Source organism: Eptatretus burgeri, chromosome 4, assembly GCF_056783735.1.
Source record: "Eptatretus burgeri isolate ZD-2024b chromosome 4, Ebu_testis_v1, whole genome shotgun sequence".
NCBI lineage: Eukaryota > Metazoa > Chordata > Myxini > Myxiniformes > Myxinidae > Eptatretus > Eptatretus burgeri.
The window spans coordinates 680211-704232 of record NC_140964.1 but is presented as its reverse complement, the minus strand read 5'-3'; the positions used below and the strand labels follow the sequence as shown (position 1 = coordinate 704232).

At 42.6% G+C, this 24022-nt stretch overlaps 1 protein-coding gene across 6 annotated transcripts in view; it reads left to right on the top strand.

The window, feature by feature from the left end:
* CERKL (CERK like autophagy regulator) overlaps positions 1 to 24022 on the top strand; it is a 167492-nt gene that overhangs the window by 38433 nt on the left and 105037 nt on the right. For 2 of the 6 annotated variants that reach the window (XM_085876603.1, XM_085876601.1), the window contains exons 1-3: positions 12184 to 12509; positions 16372 to 16617; positions 22324 to 22449. In XM_085876603.1, coding sequence (XP_085732729.1) covers positions 12257 to 12509; positions 16372 to 16617; positions 22324 to 22449 — 625 coding nt within the window. In that variant the 5' untranslated portion in view covers positions 12184 to 12256. Of the gene's footprint in view, positions 1 to 12179; positions 12510 to 16371; positions 16618 to 22323; positions 22450 to 24022 lie in introns of those variants that run through there. The other 4 variants (XM_085876604.1, XM_085876602.1, XM_085876605.1 and 1 more) reach the window with 3 other exon arrangements.

The following is a 24022-nucleotide window of genomic DNA, read 5'->3' as shown; positions in this document are numbered from 1 at the left end:
CATTCCCTCTCCTCTTGCTGCCATCCCCTCCCCTCCCCTCACACTGCCTTCCCTTTCTCTTACCCTTTCCCTCACACTCCCTCCCCCCTCATGCTGCCTCCTTACCCTCATGCTGCCTTCCCCCACCGCACACTCCTTTCTCTCCCCTCACGCTCCCTTCGCCGCCCCTCGCACTGTCTCCCCATTCCCTCCCAGCCTCCTCCCAAACCCCCTCCCACCACACAACTCTCCGGAGTTTAAGGAGAGGAAGGTGTCAAAGAATGTGTGAATTGATCAAATGAAAGCTTTTTGTTTTTTGACCCCCCCCCGGCTTTCCCTCAAGTCCTCCTATCAAACGTATGTCGAGAACACCCCCTTCCCCTCCCCACTACCCCCTTTCTCCCCCATCCTCCTCTCTCTCTCTCCTCCCTCCCTCCCTTCTTTCTTCCTCCCCTCCCTCTTTCTTTCCCCCGTCCTTAATATTTCCGTCAACGAAGCAACAGGTTGTATTTGCGAATATAATATATTACTAGCAAATACAACCCGTCGCCTAGCTGACGGGAATATTAAGAGGAGGAGGGGGGGAGCAGAGAGGAGATGGGGAGAGAGGATAGAGGGAGTGGGAGAGAGAGAGTGCGGAAGGAGGGGACAGAGGGCTTTGGAAGGGGAGAGGGGAGGGCAGATGGAGGAAGAGAGGGCGGAGGGGAGGAAGAGATGGTGGAGGGCAGAGTAGAGGGCGGAGGGGAAGAGAGGGGAGAGGGCGGAGGGGAAGAGAGAGAGAGAGAGAGAGAGAGAGAGAGAGAGAGAGAGAGAGAGAGAGAGAGAGAGAGAGAGAGAGAGAGAGAGAGAGAGAGAGAGAGAGAGAAAGAGAGAGAGAGAGAGATATAGGTATAGATATAGAGATAGAGATAGATATAGATATAGATATATATATGTATATATATATATATATATATATATATATAGATATATATATATGTATATATATATATATATATGTATATATATAGATATATATATATGTATATATATATATATATATATATATATATATATATATATATATAGATATATATATATATGTATATATACATATATATATAGGGGTGTCCGGACGCAGGCGACGCCCCTGAACTTTTTTCAAGTCCATCGATAGGAAGAGAGGGGGGAGAGGGGAGGAAGAGAGGTTTATCGCTGGGTCGGGATTAGAAACCACGCTAGACAACTTAGAGTGAGCGTGCATACCTCTCGGCTAGCTGTTAGCAGCTTTGTCACAACTGAAAATAATTTTTACTCATTGTAATCATCTAATTTATTTTGCCTTCCAAACTCTGGTATTGAACCGTGGTATCGCCATTGAAGCTTGAAGAGCATGCGCCAAGTGGGTTAACCAAGCACTCCACCAAAACAGTTGAAAAAACTTTTACAAACTAAATGTTTAATTTTTATATATGTATTTATCTATGCGGAAGTGATGGGTCATATAATGAAAGAAGATCGTACAAAAAGGAGAAACGTGGTTAAAAATAATTTTGCATATTTTCAGTAAGCCATCCACTGCCCAACGCACCGCATGACAATGCAGGGCCAACGCAGGCGACGCCCCTGAACTTTTTCAAAGTCCATTGAAATAGAGTATTGAGTGATGGTGTGAATCTTGTAGAGTGCTTGCTAAGTGGCTTAAGCACTCAAGGAAGTACTACATGAAACAGTTGATTTAGGAACAGCTGGCTTGGCAAGCGATAAGCGATCGCCGATCCGTCATATTAAACACCTCCCGGAGACACCCAAAATGTCAAGCTGTTCCAATTCGCCAAATGAACACTTAATGTACTTAGCAGTCGGAACTACTGCTGAAGTCAATAAAGAAGTTTAAATTTTGAAATAAGGCTGAGATGAAGAGATTCTAGAGGTTATGGCATGTGCGGAAATGAAATAAAGCCACGAACGCTGGCGTCTCCGGCCGTTTATCAGCATTGCAATGTATCCAGCGATTCGTAGGTATGATAATCAGGCATTCGATGATATAAGTGAGGAAAGTGAAAAAAACCCTTTATTGTTAAGAAATCGTTGCAACCTGTTCCAAGTCAAGGCATTGTTGAGCAGGCCACAAAAAATGGTGTGTTAAGACTCTTGCGAGCTGACAGTGTGCATATAAAGATCGTGCGCCACCATCTTCGTAAGGCTTATTTTGGTTTTTCGTGATGATCACCCCATAAATTATCCTCAGTAGCAGAGTTTAAATTAACCCAAACACCTAATTTTCATTCATGCACTATCGTGGAGTTCCCTTGGCATGCATGCAAAGTTTGCGGCCACTAGGTTCCATGGTTTTGGAGTTATGGAGGAGATCGAGTGACTGACGGACGGACTGATGGACAGACACACACTGACATTTATTAGTGGAGATATATCGTGCCTTCAGAAAGTATTCACACCCCTTGACTTTTTCACATTTTGTTGTGTTACAACCTGAAATTTAACCCTTTGAATCCTGACCTCCTTGGATTTTCGGCTCCCCCACCCTGGGGTCCCTGGAGAAAAATCCGACCGCTTGGGTATATGGAGGTTTTGAATAGCAGTTGGTAAAACGGCCACGAGGGTTCAAAGGGTTAAAATGGATTGAATTAAAAACATTTGTCACCGATCTACACAAAATACCCCAAAATGACAAAGTGAAAACATGTTTTTTGAAATTTTTACAAATTTATTGAAAATTAAGGACAGAAATATCTAATTTGCATAAATATTCAACCCTCTGAATCAATAACAAGGAAATCCAACACAGGTGGAGACCATTCAGCCCATCATGCCTGCGTGAACACCACACCAATCCATCCATACAAGATCAAAGGAAGAAAATGCAAAAAATGTTTTTCATTAATGAAATAAAAAGGTTTTTTTAAAAGGGGCGGGAGGGCATCAGACCACATGTATGTGTATGTGTGTGTGTATATATATATATATATATATATATATATATATATATATATATATATATATATATATATATATATATATATATATATATATATATATATATATATATACACACATACATACGTACCTTGCTCATATATACATGTATATGTAATACACATATCATCGGATGGAGGCCCTCAATATATACACTGCATATATGTGTATATATAGTTACGGATTTCAGAATCCGGTCTGATTAATGCATCCGCACATCCAGGTCCTCAGACAGTTATTTCTTTAAATGCATGTTCAGATTAGCCCCATCCCCATGTCTAATGGGATCTTAAATGTGATGCGTTGAGAAGGGTAAAGGATAGATCCCCTCTCTTATGGGAAGCCTTTTTCTTTACGACAGACACGTTTACACACATTTCTTTCACTAGCTCTGAAACCCGCCCTCATTTTTCCTCAACAACGTTCTTTCACGAGCTCTGAAGGCCACCCTCATGTTTCCTCAGCAGCATTCTTTCACGAGCTCCGACACCCGCCTTTTTTGAGAGCGCACGGGTCGTCATGGTAACTGTGCACAAGTGGGGCGGGGTGAGCTTGGGGCGGACTGCACCCGCAGAGACGGCCCGGAGATATAAAACGAATGGGACGTACGTTCTGTGAGAGGAAAGCGGAGGCAAAAGAAAGCAGGACGAAAGAAAGCCAAGGAGGTAGAAGAGAACGAGAAGTAAGCTTGAGAAGCGAGCAAGAAGCGGGTGTAAGCATGCAAAAGAGGAGAAGGAAGCGAGCGTGTGGTGCGCGTGTGGGTGTGGAGCAGCACCGCCAACAAGTGAGGCACGGGTCGGTCACCAACAACACCAGGGTCTAAACCCGTGACAGACAATCTCAGTGCCCTCCAGACGTCAACTGGCATTCAAGGCTGTTCGCGAGAGGGTGCACAGCAAGGCTGGGTGCTGGCGACGGACGTGACGTGCATGCACACATTTCAGGACGTTTTCACTTCACAGACAACTACTTTCTGGTGAGCGAGACGATTCTTCCCCCCCCCCCCCCCCCGAATGATCTGTTGGGTACCCATGTCTATGTTTATCTGCAAGTAAGTCAACCTCCGACAAGCATCTGCTCTTTGTCTCTTTCCTGGCATTTTGATTGATTTGCTTTGAAATTTATTCTTTATTTACCTCAGAAAATAAAAAGTTATTTTTATTTATTTATTTTATTATTGATAAATTATTTGTCGATTTGCAACCTCTCCGTGTTTGTCCTTTCCTTCCATTGGTCTGGCATTGTCAGGACCAAGATGGACTGGGAGGTAATTACCTCAGATTTGACCAAAAATAGTCGGCACGCACCAGCGGTTAAAACGCTCGGCCGCCCTAATTAAAATCTAATCGAGATAACATTGGTGCTTTGCAGAGGGCGCGCTTCCCACTCAGGAAACCACGTGACCTCTAATTAGACGGTGGACACTGGAACTTGTGGTTGACTGGGTGGCGTTTGTGGTTCTAAAACAACCCACCGTACCACAACATTAATTGTGAACGGTGGCCCCAGGTCCGGCTCTACCGAGGACAACCGGGGATTAATCCCCCTGAGTGACAAGCTGGTGTCTCGGTACCCGTGGCCGCAACTATATATATATATATATATATATATATATATATATATATATATATATATATATATATATATATATATATATATATATATATATATATATTGGGTGGTCGCAAGACTACCGTTTTTCTCAGGTTTTCCGTCTGTCTGTATGTATGTAATGGACAGCTCTAAAGGCCAGAGAAGTCAACCGATTTTGATGAAACTTGACTGGTAGGTTCATACCAGGATCTAGTTGAAAGCTTTTGAGCACCGTTGCTATGGACACCACCGTTGCCTAGCTATGGGACTTTGAAATTTTTGAAAAATTCCGAAAAATATTTGTATATATATTTTTTTTCGAAAATCAAAAATCTGCTTCCGCACTTTTATGCGCACTATAACACTGGTCAACAACAAATTTGTTGTCTGCATTTTTAAGCTGATTTAGGACGAATCTGATGTGCTGAATCCAAAACTCACATTAGTTTTGTTCAATCAGGTCAAGTTTTTGAGATATGGCCACATGTCGTTTTTTACATTTTTGTTCACATGTACGCATGTGTGGAGCATTTTAGAAGAAGTTGGTGGGGGTAAAATGTCATGTCAAATAATTGTTTTGATTGGAAATAATTATTTTAATGACAAGAAGTATTCAGGTACGATAGTTCTGGGTGATTATGTCGAAAAGGGATCAGTTTGAAGTCATAAAACCTCAAAATCTTCCAAAAATTGGTGAGGCAAAGCATAAAGTTCGTGGATCAAAACTAAAGTTAATGGGGCAGATTTTGTAATAATGTGATACAAAAAAGTTGTATTTCTTGAAATAACGAACTCTGAAGAATGTACAATACCTACATGCGCCAATTTATGACATGCGCTTCTGCTCAAGCTTGGAGTGCCACAGTACGAACCCAAAGATTGGAGACTGTTCATTGACAGCAGCAAGCGATCACTGAAATGTGTTCTGCTACACAACGGCAACCAGTTTGCCTCTGTACCCATCGCTCACTCGACTACACTGAAGGAGAAGTATGAAGCGGTGAAGTACGTGCTGGAGAAAATTGGTTATGATCAGCATAAGTGGTTTATTTGTGTTGACCTGAAGATGGTGAACTTTTTGTTGGGACAACAGTCTGGCTTCACCAAGAACCCATGTTTTCTGTGCATGTGGGATAGTAGGGACCGTGCTCAGCATTACACGAAGAAGGACTGGCCTGTGCGGGAGGAATTGGTGCCATGCAAAGAAAGGAACGTCATCAACGACCCTCTGGTGGACAGAGACAGAATACTCTTCCCACCACTGCACATCAAGCTCGGCTTAATCAAGCAGTTCACCAAGGCTCTGGACAAAGATGGTGACTGCTTCACTTACTTGTGCCAGGCTTTTCCAGGATTGACCATGGAGAAGTTGAAAGCTGGCATCTTTGATGGTTCTCAGATCCGTCAGCTCATCAGAGATCCAGAGTTCAAAAACTCAATGAACGAAGTGGAACTGGAAGCGTGGAAGACATTTGTTTTGGTAGTGAAGAACTTTCTTGGCAACAATAAGGCCAGAAACTACGCAGAACTTGTCAACAACATGCTGACTGCTTTCAGAAACCTGGGCTGCAACATGAGCATCAAGATGCACTACCTATTTTCACATATGAACCGGTTTCCTGAGAACCTGGGTTCAATGAGTGACGAGCAGGGGGAGAGATTCCATCAGGACATGAAGGAGATGGAGACCAGGTATCAGGGTCGCTGGGACGCAGTCATGATGGCTGACTACTGTTGGAATCTGAAGAGAGACCTCCCTGCCGCTGAACATTCCAGGAGTTCGAAGAAACGGAAGTTCAAGCCCTGAAGTTTGAACAGTGGTGACGCAACATGCAATTTACTTGTACTTACCTTTATCAATGCCCACCATTCAGATGACAGTAATCGATGTTTCTATCATGTAATCAATAAATGTTGTTGGCAAAACATTTTTTTTCTTAAAAACATGTTTAGGATGATATGTGTTGACAAAAATCAGCTGATAATGCCACAAAAATGTAATTGATTTTGTCACAAGATCTGATTTTTTCAAATCAACTTAGCACAAAAACCTGACCTGATGGAGAGAAACGGATGCCATTTCCTGATTCAGCAGTGCCAGAATACCCTAATTCACTTGTAGAAATCTAGACAACATTCAGAAAGTAAAAAATTGTTGACCAGTGTAATCAACCTCTGTCAAAAAATTTCAGCCCAATCCATCAAAAACTGTATCACTACTATGCAATTATATAGCGACCACCCATGTCGCCTACCGGCGTGTGTGTGTGTGTGTGTGTGTGTGTGTGTGTGTGTGTGTGTGTGTGTGTGTGTGTGTGTGTGTGTGTGTGTGTATACTATATATGTATTTTCAAATATAACTACAGTATATATTGTTGGGGGTCGGGTGAGAAGACTACTAGGTGGGGGAAGCTATCTTGATTCCCACCAGACTCCCCCGAATTGTAGGCCGTCGCACACGGATAATTCCGTGATGCGGTTGGTAGCTTAACTGACTGTGGACGCTAATAACTCAACTGCGTGACCTAGGGTCCTCTCGTCTATGGGTTAATCGGGTTACCTAATTGATTGCATGGTTTAATTACCGGGGAACACGCCCTCGGTACGCCTTGTCCGAACCGGATCACTGTACCAGACCGGATCATTTTTCCGGATCGGATGCAGCCGAGCAACACTGCCAAGGACGTACTGGCTAGAAGGAACGGATCATTGGGAATAAAGACTCGGCTAAACTTGGATTCAAACCATGTTGGACCAATGAGAGAAAAGACAAAGGCGAGCTGGGAACATTCCTGATGACAATTATTTATTAACAAGCTAGCGAGGAAAAGTATGTGGTACGACAAAGATTTATTGGGTCCGTTACGCAGGGATAGAGGAGAGAGGTGTGGGGTGCGACAATAATGCAAGCAACTTACAAAAGCAGACACAGTGCAGACTTGACGTGAGATTAATAACAGTAACAACAATAATGCTCTTCAACAGGCTTACTTAACAGCAGGTGCCAGCACACTCAGACACACACAGAAAAAGAAACCCCAATAAGAAGGGACTTTTGCAGCCAGGGATGGAGGGGAGTTGAGGTTATAGCTTTCGGTACCTTGGCGTTTCGGGGGGGGGGGGTGGTGGGTGCTCCATCGTGTGGTACCCGACAATAGTCGCGTTGTTCTGGCCATAGCCGCACGTGTGGAGATCGTATTCTGAAGGAGGAGCATGAGTGGAGAAGGGTGGAATCCAGAGGGCGAGGGTGGAGCAGTCGGCGGGACCAGGCAAGAGGCGGTTCGTCGAGGCGAGATGTGGGCGGAGTCGAGAAGCAAGAACGCACTCCGCGTGAAAACACCACTCAACATCTCCTAGACGGAGGAGCTTCCCCATCTTTTATAGAGCCCAAAGCTCCGGGGAGGGGCCATGCCGAATCCAACGTCATCGCCCGAGTCGGCCGCTCCGACTGGCTCCGACCCCTCACGTGGTCCGCCAGCCTGGGCTGGGTTTCGGGCAGACGCTGGTGCAGCCCGCCTACCATGCTGCCAAAGCGTACGTGACTCGCCGCACATGTCTGGTTTCGGGTAGACGTTGATGCATGATTATGGTAGACGAGACGAGACGAGGGGCAAGCAGGCAGATTTACCTCAGAAAAGAAAAGAAAAATAGTGGGGATAAAATAAAAGGGGAAAATGATTTAATTATCCTAACTATTAGACCATCGCAACGCACTCCCTTGTTTCCCCACTAAGCAAAAGGAAGGGGTTTATCTGCACGTCTATTACTGGCATAACTGTCTCGGGACACCGATCTGTTGTATGCATGCGGTTCCGAGAACCGCAACAATATATATACAGCTCTGGAAAAAATTAAGAGACCACTGCAAAATTATCATTTTTTTTTCTGCTTTTACTATTTATAGGTATGTGTTTGAGTAAAATGAACATTTTTGTTTTATTCTATAAACTACTGACAACATTTCTCCCAAATTCCGAATAAAAATATTGTCATTTAGAGCATTTATTTGCAGAAAATGACAACTGGTCTAAATAACAACAAAGATTCAGTGTTTTCAGACCTCAAATAATACAAACAAAACAAGTTCATATTCATTTTTAAACAACACAATACTAATGTTTTAACTTAGGAAGAGTTCAGAAATCAATATTTTCTGGAATAACCCTGATTTTCAATCACAGCTTTCATGCATCTTGGCATGCTTTCCACCAGTCTTTGACATTGCTCTTGGGTGACTTTATGCCACTCCTGGCACAAAAATTCAAGCAGCGTGGCTTTGTTTGATGGCTTGTGACCATCCATCTTCCTCTTGATCACATTCCAGAGGTTTTCAATGGGGTTCAGGTCTGGAGATTAGGCTGGCCATGACAGAGTCTTGATCTGATGGTCCTCCATCCACACCTTGATTGACCTGGCTGTGTGGCATGGAGCATTGTCCTGCTGGAAAAACCAATCCTCAGAGTTGGGGAACATTGTCAGAGCAGAAGGAAGCAAGTGTTCTTCAAGGACAACCTTGTACGTGGCTTGATTCATGAGTCCTTCACAAAGACAAATCTGCCCGATTCCAGCCTTGCTGAAGCACCCCCAGATCATCACTGATCCTCCACCAAATTTCACAGTGGGTGCGAGACACTGTGGCTTGTAGGCCTCTCCAGGTCTCCGTCTAACCATTAGACGACCAGGTGTTGGGCAAAGCTGAAAATTGGACTCATCAGAGAAGATGACCTTACTCCAGTTCTCTACGGTCCAATCCTTATGGTCTTTTGCAAACCTCAGCCTGGCTTTTCTTTGCTTCTCATTGATGAAGGGTTTTTTTCTGGATTTGCATGACTTCAGCCCTGCCCCAAGGAGCCTGTTTCGAACCGTCATCGCCTTGCACTTCACCCCAGCTGCTGTTTGCCATTCTTTTTGTAGGTCACTTGATGTCATCTTACGGTTGTTGAGTGACATTTGAATGAGTTGGTGGTCATCCCGGTCAGTGGAAAGTCGTTTTCGCCCTCTGCCAGTCTGTAGCTTTGTTGTCCCCAATGTCTGCTGCTTGACCTTGTTCTTATGAACCGCCGTCTTTGAAATTTTAAGGATGGAAGCAACATGACGCTCACTGTATCCCTCTGCCAGTAAAGCCAGAATTGAACCCTTCTTTTCCTCACTCAAAACTTTTCTTTTCAACTCTTTTGGCATAGTCAATAGTTATTTTTTTTTGATTCCAATTACTTTTGAGGTACAACTAGCACTGTTTTTGCCATCCAGCTGGTCCTATTGCAAGAGGATAGTGATGACCACAGCAGTGGTTTTTATACTTTTCCTTGTTAAATAAGATTCGGTTCAGGTGATCACCGAATCAGTACCTCACCAAGTAGAATAAGGTGTGCCTGTGTTGGAATTCAACAGACACTGGAATGGAATGGCTGCCATACATGTGGAGATGCTGATTTAAAAATTTTTTGGAGTGGTCTCTTATTTTTTTCCTGAGCTGTGTGTATGTGTGTGTATATATATATATATATATCTATATATATATATATATATGTATGTATATATATATATATGTATATATATGTATATATGTATGTATATATGTATGTATATATGTATATATGTATGTATATATGTATATATATATATATATATATATATATATATATATATATATATATATATATATATATATATATATATATATATATATATATATAATGTATATATATAAATTTTTCGTTTTTCCACCAGTTCAGATGTCTGTCTGTTCAGGGAGGGGAGGGGCTTCAAAATGAGATTGCTGCCATTTTGTTCATTCCACATCGCTCTTGAGGCTCCATCGGCCTGTGGTGTACATTTGAAGATTGAACAACACATGTTCTATCATTAAATAAAGGTATCGTTTTGATTACACCTCATGTATTGGAAACGAGGAAATGCATGTTTTGTTTGGAGTGATCGTGATGAGAGTCTATTGTACACTGCCCAAAGAAGGTATATTTTCAGAATGCAGAAGAAATAAAACAGTGAAGTGTTTAATTTTTTTTAACTTTTGGGTATTTGTCCAACTTTTCAAGTCTGAATAGTGTCCAAGTACAGTATTACATAAACAAACTGTAATTCACATTATGTGACAATGCACCTTCCTTTTCTCCAACAACCTCATCTTTGGTCCCAAATTTTGATTCAGATCTAGGAGACTTCCATGGACATGCTGCTTCTCCCAACAATGGATGGAAGCCCTCAATGCCAGACAAGAGATCAAGGCCGTCTCTTTGGACATATCTAGTGCTTTCAATACAGTCTGTTTCAATCCCGCCTTGCTCTCCAAACTCTCTGCTTATGGTATCCAAGCCCAACTCCACACATGGCTTACCGACTGAATTTTCCACTTTCGTAGCTAACGTGTAGCTGTCAACGGAACCCTTTCATCTCCTCTCCCTGTCAAGGCTGAAGTTCCCTAAGCCATTTTGCTTTTTCCTTTTTACATCGATTGGTTTGGAGTTGGCGTGACACAGACATGATGGGCCGGATGACCTCCTGATTCGAATTTCCTTGTGTAGAACACTGCTTTTCACTTTGCGTACGCGGGGTAACTATAACGACACTCAGTAGAGCACATGTCTCCACCAGGCTGAACACTTTACGTTTTGGATCCCACTGATAGGCTCGATCTACATCCTTCATCTGGACCTGAACCAAAATCCAATCTGCTTGTTCTTGTCACGCAACTCATGCTCGATGTCGTTTTTGGTACCATAATCTCTCAATGGTGAAGAATCACTTTTAAAATTAAAACAACATTCTCGTATATGGATGCGGATCTGGACATTCACCAAAATCGAATCATTTAGTCCTCGTCATACACCCAGTCTGTCAACCAAGTTTCATCCGAATCCATCTCAAGTTTTTCAGATATCTTGCTCACAAACAAGACAGACATGGTTGAAAAAAACATAAGCACCGTCCACCTTCGCTGGCGGACGTAATAAATGAACGAACAGTTGATGGACATTGCAAATTTGGTGTAATATTTATTATGATTATTATGATTCCTGCACGGCAGCAACACTTGGCGGGAAGGATCAGCGACCGTCGTGCGTCGTCACCACGATCTGTTTGACGAGCCATCTGGAATGGGCGGGGCAGTGACGCAACAATGTGGGCGGGGTTCCCGAGTGAGTGCGCTCAGGCGCAGGGACCCGAATCAGCCGAGGTGGGAGGAGAAGGGGGCGGGTCGTTGTTGCCCTGGACACGTGGGCGCGACTGTCTGTGTACGTACCGTGTACCGTGTACCGTGTACGATCCGACTTCAAATCGTTTTTTCGACGCATTTCACGATTATCGATTTAAATATAAATCTGTTTCGTTCGTTTCGGCCTCACCACTCATTGTGTGTGTCGCTATATATCGTGTGGTGTAGTTTGTGGGTGACGGGGTCAGAATAGAATATCTCTTAATATGTTTAAAAAAAACGTGTTAAACAGAGAAAATAAGGGATTTATTTGCTGATTGTGATTGAAAGTGAGATTTACACAGATCAGATGGGAAAATTAAGATATCATGGTGGGGTCAAGAGGCCGGTCGGTGGTTGGAAAGGAGGAAAATAACGTGGGGGATTGCGAGGGAGGGATGAGGTGGGGGGTATCATGAGGCGGGGAAGCGTTAAAAAAACAAGTGGGATAATGAGGGATAGTGCTTCTACTGACTCGCTGGACACTGAGCAGTCATGGGCAGCTCGGTGTCGCCCAAACCTGCGTGGGAAAAAATCGAGGACCGGCTCGACGGGTCCGAGATCCTTAGCTCTCAGAGTTCATTGCTGGACTGGAAAGTGGCTCCTGGTCACAGCAGGTTGGAACCTTCGGATGATCATCCGCGGCTTCTGCGAGGGATCTTCCAGCTGGATCAGCGCAGCTGTGATGTAGTGCTGGACGGAGAGCGACTGCACTGGAGCCCTATCCAGCCGCTGGAGTCATCCTTCGGTAAGAGAGTGTCCGGAAGAAAAAGCAACGATGGAGCTGCGAGAATTAGGCTGGATGTAGAAACTCCGTGTCGTGTTTGGAAACTCCATGCCAGGCTACAAACCCCGTGCTGTTTCTTGGAAACAATAAAAACTGCAGGCTGACTGTACTTATGAACTCTGTGCTGTGGTGAGAAACTCCGTACCTTGCTAATGGAAACTCTAACGTGCTTAGAAACCCCGTGCTGTTTCTAAGGAACCCGTGCTGTTTTGAAGAGAAACCATCCTGTTTCTTAGGAACCCCGTGCTGTTTCTTCGGAACCCCGTGCTGTTTCTTAGGAACCCCGTGCTGTTTCTTAGGAGCTCCGTGCTGTTTCTAAGTAACCCCGTGCTGTTCCTAAGTAACCCTTGTTGTTTCTCTACTGTTTCATAGAAACCCATGCTGTTTCTTAGAAACCATGTGCTATGCTTTGAAATGCTTAGAAACATGTGCTATTTCTTGAAACCCGTGCTATTTATTCGAAATCCCATGATTCCCTGTGCTGTGCTTAGAAACCTGTGCAATTTGTTAGAAACCCCATCGTGCTATTCCCGTGCTGTTTCTTAGAAATCCCATCATGCTATTCGCATGCTGTTTCTTAGAAACCATGTGCTATGTTCAGAAACGCTTAGATACCTGTGCTATTTCTTGAAACCCATGCCATTTCTTCCAAATCTCATTATTCCCAGTGCTATTTCTTGAAACCCGTGTTGTGCTTAGAAACCCGTGTTGTTTCTTAGAAACCATGTGCTATGCTTAGAAACACTTCGAAACCTGTGCTATTTCTTGAGACCTGTGCTATTTGTTAGAAATCCATTGTGCTGTTCCCACGCTGTTTCTTAGAAACCCCATTGTGCTGTTCCCACGCTGTTTCTTAGAAACCCCATCGTGCTCTTCCCACGCTGTTTCTTAGAAACCCCATTGTGCTGTTCCCATGCTGTTTCTTAGAAACCCCATCGTGCTATTCCCATGCTGTTTCTTAGAAATCCGTGTTATTTCTTAGAAATCCATGCTTTTTCCGTGAAACCCCATTATGCTCTTCCCATGCTGTTTCTTAGAAACACCATCATGCTATTTCCATGCTATTTCTTATAAATCCATGCTTTTTCTTTGAAACCCCATCATGCTATTTCCATGCTGTTTCTTAGAAACCATTGGCGATGCTTAGAAACGCTTCGAAACCTGTGCTATTTGTTAGAAACCCCATCATGCTATTCCCATGCTGTTTCTTAGAAACCCGTTCTATTTCTTAGAAATCCATGCTTTTTCTGTGAAACCCCATTATGCTCTTCCCATGCTGTTTCTTCGCAACCCCATCATGCTATTCCCATGCTGTTTCTTATAAATCCATGCTTTTCTTTGAAACCCCATCATGCTATTCCCATGCTGTTTCTTAGAAACCATGGGTGATGCTTAGAAACGCTTCGAAACTTGTGCTTTTTCTTGAAACCCGTGCTATTTGTGAGAAACCCCATCGTGCTCTTCCCACGCTGTTTCTTAGAAACCCCATCGTGCTCTTCCCATGCTGTTTCTTAGAAACCCTATTGTGCTCTTCCCTTGCTAAGGGATTTATTTGCTGATTGTGATTGAAAGTGAGATTTACACAGATCAGATGGAAAAATTAAGATATTACGGTGGGGTGAAAATTAAGATATCCCATGCTATTTCTAAGAAATCCATGTTATTTCTTAGAAATCCATGCTTTTTCTTTGAAACCCCATGTGCTATTCCCATGCTGTTTCTTAGAAATCCCATCATGCTATTCCTGTGCTGTTTCTTATGAATCCATGCTATTTCTTAGAAATACGTGTTATTTCTTATAAATCCATGCTTTTTCTTAAAAACCCCATGTGCTATTTCCATGCTGTTTCTTCCAAACCCATGCTATTTCTTGGAAACCCCATTGTGCTGTTCCCATGTTGTTTCTTATAAATCTGTGCTTTTTCTTAGAAATCCCTGCTTTTTCTTGGAAATCCATGCTATTTCTTAGATATCCTTGCTATTTTTTAGAAATCCGTGCTATTTCTTAGAAATTTGTGCTATTTCTCAGAAATCCGTGCTATTTCTTAGAAATCCGTGCTATTTCTGAGAAATCCTTGCTATTTATTAACCCCATGTGCTATTCCCATCCTGTTTCTTAGAAACTCGTGCTATTTCTTCGAAACCATATTGTGTTGTTCCCGTGCTGTTTCTTAGAAGCCAATGCTGCTCATAGAAACTCTGTCCTGTGTTTACAAACACCATGCTCTGTGTTGTCCTTGAATACCCTGTGCTTTGTGTTGAGTCATTGCTGTATGTTGCTGTTCTATGCATTTGCTCTTTTGTAGTTGTGTAGTGCATTGTACTGTGGTTTGTGAGTTTGTAGTTTGTGGTTATTTATGGTGCAATGTGTCGTGGCTTGTAAATTATTGGTTGTATTGTGTATTGTGTTGTGGTTTGTAGATTGGTGATTGTGCAGAGCATTGTACTGTGGTTTGTGAGTTTGTAACTTGTGGTTATTTGTGGTGCATTGTGCTATGGTTTGTGATTTTTACATTTATAGTTTTATTTTGTTGCTATGCCTTTTTTATGGATTTGTTGTGTTGCTGTGCCTACTTGTTGCTATGTGGGACTTTTGCTCTGTGTTGCAGTGAACCCTAAGCAATTAACCACAGAGGATCAGGAGTAACATAGCAGTGACAATGCAGCAAACTTTAGCACTCCAGTCTCGGGTGTACACTTGTATTTGCTGCATTTGAGTGCAACATTGAAACAATTTAAAATAGATTTTGAAGCTTAAGGTTAAGGTACTACCAGATACTAGAGCTTCCCAGCAGGTAAGGATGGCTCAGGTGTGACCTTTCGACTACTGAGCGGTCTTCATCGAGGACTGTACAGGCATTGCGTGCCAGGTGGTAAATATAACCCAATGGAAATTTGGGGTGGGCATCACATGGCTCTGTGTTGGAGTGGCGACCCATCCAGGATTGTGCCCAATAGCCAAGGAGACTGCTTAGGCAGCACCAACACTCTGCACAGAGTATGGTCCCAATGGATGGATCACATGGCTGCAACATGCAGAGAGATCACCATCTGTATTTTGCAGTGACGTTACACCACCCCGACCTCCCACCTTCCCCTACCTGTCCGGAGGAGATTATTGTACCTGGCTCACCATGCCTGCACAGTCCCAGACGATGACCATTCGGTGGTAGAAATGTCGGACTTGAGTATTGCCAGCCAAACAGACAAACTAAACGATTGTGCTAACATTTTGAAAATGGATCTTCCTAACCACACCATTTTATTTTTGAGCTTGAAGCACTGGTTACAAGTCAGTACTTTAGATTTGCACCTTGCTTTCTAATAATTCTAACCATTATGAGTTCTGATGCACAAATGGCAGTGCTGAACAGTGGCTAAGTGGTTTAGGGTAATTAGGATAAACATACAGCGTTAATGCTGACCTTGCCAGATTGTTGTGTGGTGGAGTTGTCAGAAAATGCCTGTAGTCATGTTGATATTTGTGGGGGAGGGGTGGGTGGAGGAGGTGGAGTAGGAGGAGGAGGAGGAGGAGGAGAAAGAGGTGGGGAGAGGTACTGTGTTTTTTCCATTATGGCAAAAGCACTGTTGTGCAATAATAATAATAATTGTACCACCAACAACATTATTATTGTAAGATAAATAAACTGACTGACTTATTTTATAAGTCTCTGAGTCCATACCTGTGCTTTTCCTCTGATGAGGCTATGCTTGTGCTGTGCCTTTGCGGCAAACCAAAATACTGCATAATGTAGTGTACGAATATCTGTCCCATGACAATGCATCAACCCTTAAAGGTTGCCCTCGTTACATCACATTGCAGGTGGGCGGAGGAGTGGTACGAGAGGCAAGAAGACGGTGAATTTGTGTGACGTGCTGAGTGTTAAGCTGCACTGGCAGTCTGGGCTTGAGTACACGTCCATCAGAATCCTTCTGGGTCTCACGTTGTTCATGTGCCAGAGGAAAAGCTCCAGGGGTGACAGACTGCAGGAGTGTGCCTTGCATCTCAATAATGCCAGTGACGATCACTGTCGGATGTGGCATGCGCATCTACGTGCAGTCCTTGACAGTGAGTCGATTGGATTGCAAAGAATTGGGGTGGCTAGGTTTTTTTTGTGTTTGTATGTGCGTGTGCAGGGAAGAAGGGCCTACCTATTTTGCACTTTGTGAAGTGAGGCTTTCAATCTGGGATCGCAGCATCATTAAGCCAGTGCTCAGATGGGACTCGAAGCAGGCCACCTAATTTTTCTTACAAGTTGACTGATCATCTGCTCTCCTCTTTAAGTCACTTTAAGTATAGGTAGTAGGATGTAGACAGCCACCGCCTAAGGTAGTACTGTACTACCTTCCTGACTTAGGAACAAGTGGTGCCCAGAACCATCTTACACTCTCCATGTCTAGATTGCTGTCTTACTTTCTGTCTCACACAAACTAAGCTACCGGATTGGCTTTAACTCGCTTTCACTCCATATCTTTACATTCTTTCTCTTTCCTTTCATTTTCTTAAATTCTTCACTTATTTATATCTTCAGTCCTTCTTTGTTAAATTTACGGCCTGGCTTCATTTACAACACAGTCCGTGATTGGAGCCCTCAGCGTAAAAAAAAAGAGAAAAAACAAACTCTTCTCAGTATATTCTTTTATTTTTTGATACTTTTCTGTTTTTTGCCAGGAGCCATGATCATAAAAATGAATACAATAATCTCAATCACTAGCTCTTTGGTTGAGACGTCATGATGGCAGTGAGGAACTGGATAAATAGGTGTGCTATACATAAGTGGTTGGAAGGAATATGAAGGGTTGGGAGTGGGTGGTAAGGAAGGTGGTGGGGTTGATGCAGTAATTGAATCCTTTAACTCTAGGGCTGAAGGTGAAATATTTAATCACTTTTGGATTAATAGAGTGTAACACATTTTGAAGATTACGTAACTAGGCAGAAGGAGATGTGTGGCCTTTGTGTTGGAGGTTATCGAAATGTTGATGTCGAGACAGCTGGCTTTAGGTAATCCTCTTTTCCTGCTGCTTGGAACACTTGATGCTGTTTATCCTCTGCTTGCACGCAGTTGAGTTGTAAAAAACATGATTGGTTGTTGTCCCCTGTAGTGGAATGACCTGGATATGAACCCATTGATTTAAGAGTTTGGATATGAGTGTGCATGAGATGTACTCGTTTTGAAGAACAGAATGTCTTTTTTCCCCCCCATTCATGAACATCAAATGTCTAGACAGGATGGTGCAGAACTAGTGCACTTATCTTTTAGCTGTGTTGTCTGGGTTCGACTCTTGGCCTGACTATGAACCATCATATTGGTGATTCATAGATAGAGTGTTGCATCATGAAGGTGCGCTGTCCTTTGTTTGGATGTTAAGCTCTTAACGGGTCTATCAGAATTAGCTGGTGATCGTAAATATATCTCTGTGTCTTTCGATGAAGAGTGGGAGAGTTATCACAGGCATTCTTTTTATACGCCCGAGATATATATATATATATATATATATATATATATATATATATATATATATATATATATATATATATATATATATATATATATATATATATATATATATATATATATATATATATATCGGGGCGTATTATGTGATACCGGTCGTCCATCCGTCCGTTCCTGTCCGCACTCTAACTCCCAAAGTTTTCAACTTCCACGTTTCATATTTGGTACAAAGGTACAGACTGTGGAGATGGTGTGTCGCGACATACGTTCTTCATCTAAAGTGGTTGCCATGGCAACCAGGATGCTGTTTTCCATGTAGTAGCACAATTCTGTATATACATTCTTGTTCGGGCATATATTGTGCTCACTTGCACTCTTGTTATTTATTTATTTACTTTTTTATGTTGAAGGCTCCAGTCATGGACTAAATAGTCCTCATCGAGACCAGGCCTTAAATAAATGATTGATTGATAGAAAAGTAAGGAAAGAGAGTAAGGAAAGTAAGGAATCCTTTATATAGTTGGAACAACTGTTCAGAGGACAAGAATCTTTGACATCTGAGCAGGACTCCTAATTTCTTTGAGGCAGATTTAGCTATTTGAGTAATGTGTGGATTCCAGGATAAATTTGAAGTTAGAGTAATACCCAGTAGGTTTATTGTATCACATGGTGTAATTGTGGAGATTGGAGAGTTGAGAGGAGTTTTAGAGGGAGAGATGGGAAGAAATTGAGTTTTAGAAGCATTAGACTTAATCTGATTACATTTTCCCCACTGGGAAATTTTGTCCAAATCCAAATTTAAAGAGGTGGCTGTGATGAACCGAGATTTAGATCGAGTGAGGGAAGACGGGGCAGATGCGAAAGACATGGAGGGATGTAATGTTGAGTCATCAGAATACGAGTGTATTTGGTTATTTGTGGAAGAAAGAAGGTCATTGATAAAAAGAATGAAGAGTGTTAGAGACAGGACGGAACCCTGAGGTACACTGCTGTTGATAGGGAAAGGGGGAGATGTTGAACCATCAACAATTACGGAGACAGAGCGGTTGGAGAGAAAGCTTGATATGAGAGAGCAGAGTGAATGAGGAAAGCCAAAAGAGGGAAGCTGGGATATCAGACCCCGATGCCAAACTTTGTCAAAGGCTTTTGAGATATCAAGGCCGGCAACAAAGGATTCCCAAAAGTCTCTCAAAGAAGAGGCCCAGACATTCGTAATGTAAGAAAGGATATCACCTGTGGATCTAGCCTTAAGAAAGCCATATTGGTTGTCAGATAGAAGACTGTGAGATTCAAGATGCTTGAGAAAATGGAAATTGAGAAGACATTCAAAGACTTTTAGAAACGGTACAAGTCAGAGCAATAGGGCGGTAGTTAGAAGGGTTTGAACGATCACCCTTCTTTAAAATAGGCTGTACTTCGGCATATTTTCAGGAAAGAGGAAAAGTTTGGGTTTTAAACTAAACAGAAACAAACAAGCAAGGACTGGTGCAAGTTCTGAAGCACATTCCTTCAAGACACGGGGAGGAATGCCATCTTGCCCATAGTCCTTGCTTATGTCCAGAGAGGAGTATTTTTTGACTGCATGAAAAGAGATTATAGGGAGGGACATATGATTGGTGAGGGGAGCATCAGAGGGAGATGGAATGTTTGAGTCATCCAGTGTGGAGTTAGAGGAGTAAAGAGAACCAAAAAGAGTTGCTATATCAGTCGGAGAGACAGCGATAGTTTCATCGGAACGGAAAAGCGAAGGAAAGGTAGAGCGACAGAAGTTGTTGGAGATACTTTTAGTTAAAGACCAGTAAGATCGATTAGTGAAAGAAGATGAGAGGTTGTCACATTTCTTTTGAATCAAGGAATGCTTCGCCTCACGAATAACATGTTTGCAATGATTTCTGGCGGATATGAAAGCTGAATGCGAGTCGGAGGAAGAAGAGTTTTTATTGATTGCAGTGCGTTGCTCCAAAGTTGCAGTGCAGGAATTATTGAACCAAGAATTAGGAGAGATAGACTAGAAAGAGAAGGGGATAACAGCCTCCATTCCTGTAACAATAACCTCAGCTATACATGCGTTCAGCAGAGATAGAGGCATCACCCGAGGAGAGGCAGTAGTCTTTCCAGGAAAAGTCAGAAAAGAAGTTTCGTAAACCAGTCCAGTCAGCATTATTGAAATGCCAATACTGGTGTCTCGTCGCAGCAGTCGGATGAGAGTAATGGTGGTAAGTAAAGTGATGTTCACAAGATTGTGGTTAGAAGAACCAATTGGAGGTGAAATTGTGCAGTTGTAAATTGTAATGCAACGGATTGAAGGTGAAGAATAAATCTAAAGTGTTGGTAGTGTCGTCATGACGATCTGGGATATGGGTAGGGTGGGTAATAATTTGTTCCCAATCATTAAGAATGGAAAATGTAAGAGCTTCAACTCTCTCAACATTCATGTGGGAATATTTCAGCCACTCCCTGTGGTGTACATTGAAGTCTCCAAGATAGAGAAATTCTGCTTGAGGGTGTTTGGATGGCCTCATGGCAAGAGTTAAGATACTTAAAGAAAGATTTAAGGTTTGTAGAATTAGGACAGCAGTGAGTGAAACAGAGAAAGATAGTGATGGTCAGGAGACAAATCTTAAGCCAGATGACATCAAAGTTTGGAGATTCAAGGTCCATAAGGCATACAGCAGGCATGTTGATGTTGGAGTAGACACAGACTCCTACTTTGAAGCGGAATCATGAGTGAAGGTTGTCGGTCTCTGAGTCTCTGGCAATTGGGTCTCTGAGAGAAGCAATATATTAGGAGAGGAGCCTGCTAGATGATGTTCAACAGAGGAAAGATTCAAAGAAAGACCACGGATGTTGGTGAAATGAATTGAAAAAGAGTCACGTTGGTTCAAAATGCAAGGGTCTTGGGAGGGACCGATACTACAACTGCCTGAGCTGCCCCTTTCATTGGCAGCAGACAGACGGGTCACTGGAGATTCTTTGCACCCCATAATGCCGAGAACTCGGGGCTAACTTTTCGGACTTTATCATATTTAATTGGAGCCTGTCTGAGGGGAAAGAGAGGAAAGAGAAATAATAGAGAGAGAATGTAAAGTGAGTGAAAATAAGTGAGTATGAAAAGTGTATGATGTTTGTTTGCAAGAAAGAGAGATTAAAGCTAGCCCGGTAGTTATAGTTTGAGTGAGACAGAAAGTAAGACCAGCAATCTTCACACGGAGAGTGTAAGATGGTTCCGGGCATCACTTGAATGGGACTCCCAAGTCAGAACGGAAGTACCACCCTGAGCGGTTGGACCATTGGCCCCCTAAAGGAGCTCAGCCACCCTTTTGCAGGTATTGTTTTTAGTCCTGCAAGGTGTCACAGTCACCCTCCCCACTGGTGAGCCAGTGAGGGTAGTCAGTTTAGTTGTCGAGTACCTGACCATGTAGCTGGTAGCACTGGGTTACATGTTATCAGTGGCAGTCAAGAAACCTGACTGACCTGACATTATAGCCAATTTCTGCAAATTAATGACATAACCTACAGGGGGCAGTCCCATCGGTGGTACAGCCAAAGTCCCAGTATAATATGTAATAAATTGGGTATTGAACCAACCATGAACCCTGGCGTAAAATGCCATCCAACATTATAATAGTGACCCACTTCCATAATGGTCTTTCTCTCTGTTATATCATTATAGAATTCCCTAGGCATTCCCCAGGCCAACAATCCATCATTTCTCTGAAAAAGTATACAGTGGAATTGTATTAGTCTGTAAATAGCACAGCATTCTACTCTTCTGTTTATACGCTGGTGAGTGCACCATGCTGAACACTATTATCCTTGCAGCGGTGTGAGGGGGGTGCTCTAACAACTAGATGTCTTTCTCTCAAGTGTTGTGCTTGAACACTATTTCATATGGTCTGCACCGATGGTGCCAGTACGATCTCATTACCGCAGCTTAATGGTCGATATCTAAGATGTCGGGCACTTGTTAACACGGATTGGTGTTCTTGTGGTCCATTGCTACAGTGTCTTCATAATGGCCTGCATTGCACAGAAGTATTTAGCAAGGAAATACCCCAGTAGACAATACAATCACTCACGATTTGGTATTCTTGTAGACCTTCACCAATGTATCTTTGTGATTGAACATCCTCCATTAGTCATGTCGAGGCCTGTCCACACACCCCACTGCAATGAATTATCAGTTTAATCTAGCTGTTTGTTAAAAAAAAAAAGAATTATAAGGTTATAATTACAGACTTACGGTCACCTTGAACCTAAACTTGCTGTTATACTAGGTTTGGAACTGTATTTTGTAAAGTTTGATGTCCATTTTGCAGGTTTTACAAACAGGCCAAGATCACTGAAGGTTATAATAAATTCTCAATGCAAACGAGCTCCAAAGTTGTTTGAGAAAAAGGTGCTTCCTCTTTTCAACCAAGCTGACATCTCCACCGATGTACAAGGTATGCGAGAAGTCCTGATAGGGGTACTAAGGTGAGGTTTGGCTAGTGTGGCTGAAAAGTGGGGTTGTCTTGAAAATGTCACTGACATGGAATATCACCCACCCCCCTTTAAAGGGACACTGACATGGAATATCACCCACCCCCCTTTAAAGGGCCACTGACATGGAATATCACTCACCCCCCTTTAAAGGGCCACTGACATGGAATATCACCCACCCCCCTTTAAAGGGCCACTGACATGGAATATCACCCACCCCCCTTTAAAGGGCCACTGACATGGAATATCACCCACCCCCCTTTAAAGGGCCACTGACATGGAATATCACCCACCCCCCCCCTTTAAAGGGCCACTGACATGGAATATCACATGCCCCTCTTTAAAGGGCAAATGATATGGAATATCACTCCCACCCCCCTCTAAACTTTATGGTAAAATGAAAATGCATGCTTTCTTGATATTTTGACAAAAGTTGGTAAGAATATTTCAAAAGCTAACTCCAGATTTTAAACTGATATGGACTCTGCCCTTCCTGCACATCAGTAGCAAAAACTGATCGGTTATATTATAGCGTAATGAATTGTATGGGTGGTAAATTACCAGAATAGTGAGAGTGACTTATTACCTCCACCACCGAAGGTGAAGGAGGTTATGTTTTCACCCCTTTCTGTCTGTTTGCCTGTTGGGTGGTCGCGAGACTACCCTTATTCTCAGTTTTTCCGTCTGTCTCTGTCTGTATGTTTGTTTGTTTGTTTACATGTAATGGGCAGCTCTGGAGGCCAGAGGAGTCAACTGATTTTGTTGAAACTTGACTGGTAGGTTCACACCAGGATCTAGTATGCTTTTGAGCACCGTTGCTATGGACGCCACTGTTGCCGAGCAACAACGGGACTTTGAAATTTTGAAAAATCCAAAAAAATTGATTTTTTCGAAAATCAAAAATCGGCTTCCTCGCTTTTATGCACACTATAATCAACCTCTTTGTCAAAAAATTTCAGCCTGATCCGTAAAAAACTGTATGACTGGTATGCAATTATGTAGCGACCACCCATGTCGCCTACCGGCTTGTTGGGTGGTCGCTGCTAAACTACCCTTATTCTCAGTTTTTCCGTCTGTCTGTATGTTGGGTGGTCGCTAGACTACCCTTATTTTCACTTTTTCCGTCTGTCTGTATGTTTGTTTGTTTGTATGTAATGGACAGCTCTGGAGGCCAGAGGAGTCAACCGATTTTGATGAAACTTGACAGGTAAGTTCATACCAGGATCTAGTTGTATCCTTTTGAGCACTGTTGCTATGGGCACCACCGTTGCCTAGCAACGGGACTGAAATTTTTGAAAAATCCAAAAAAATCAATTTTTTCGAAAATCAAAAATCTGCTTCCGTGCTTTTATGCGCACTACAATCAACCTCTTTTTCAAAAATTTTCAGCCCAATCCGTCAAAAACTGTATGACTAGTATGCAATTATGTAGTGACCACCCATGTCGCCTTCCGGCTTGTCTGTTTGTTTGTTTGTTTGTTTGTGCACAGGATATCTCAAAAAGTTGTAGACGAATCTGGATGAAATTTTGTCGAC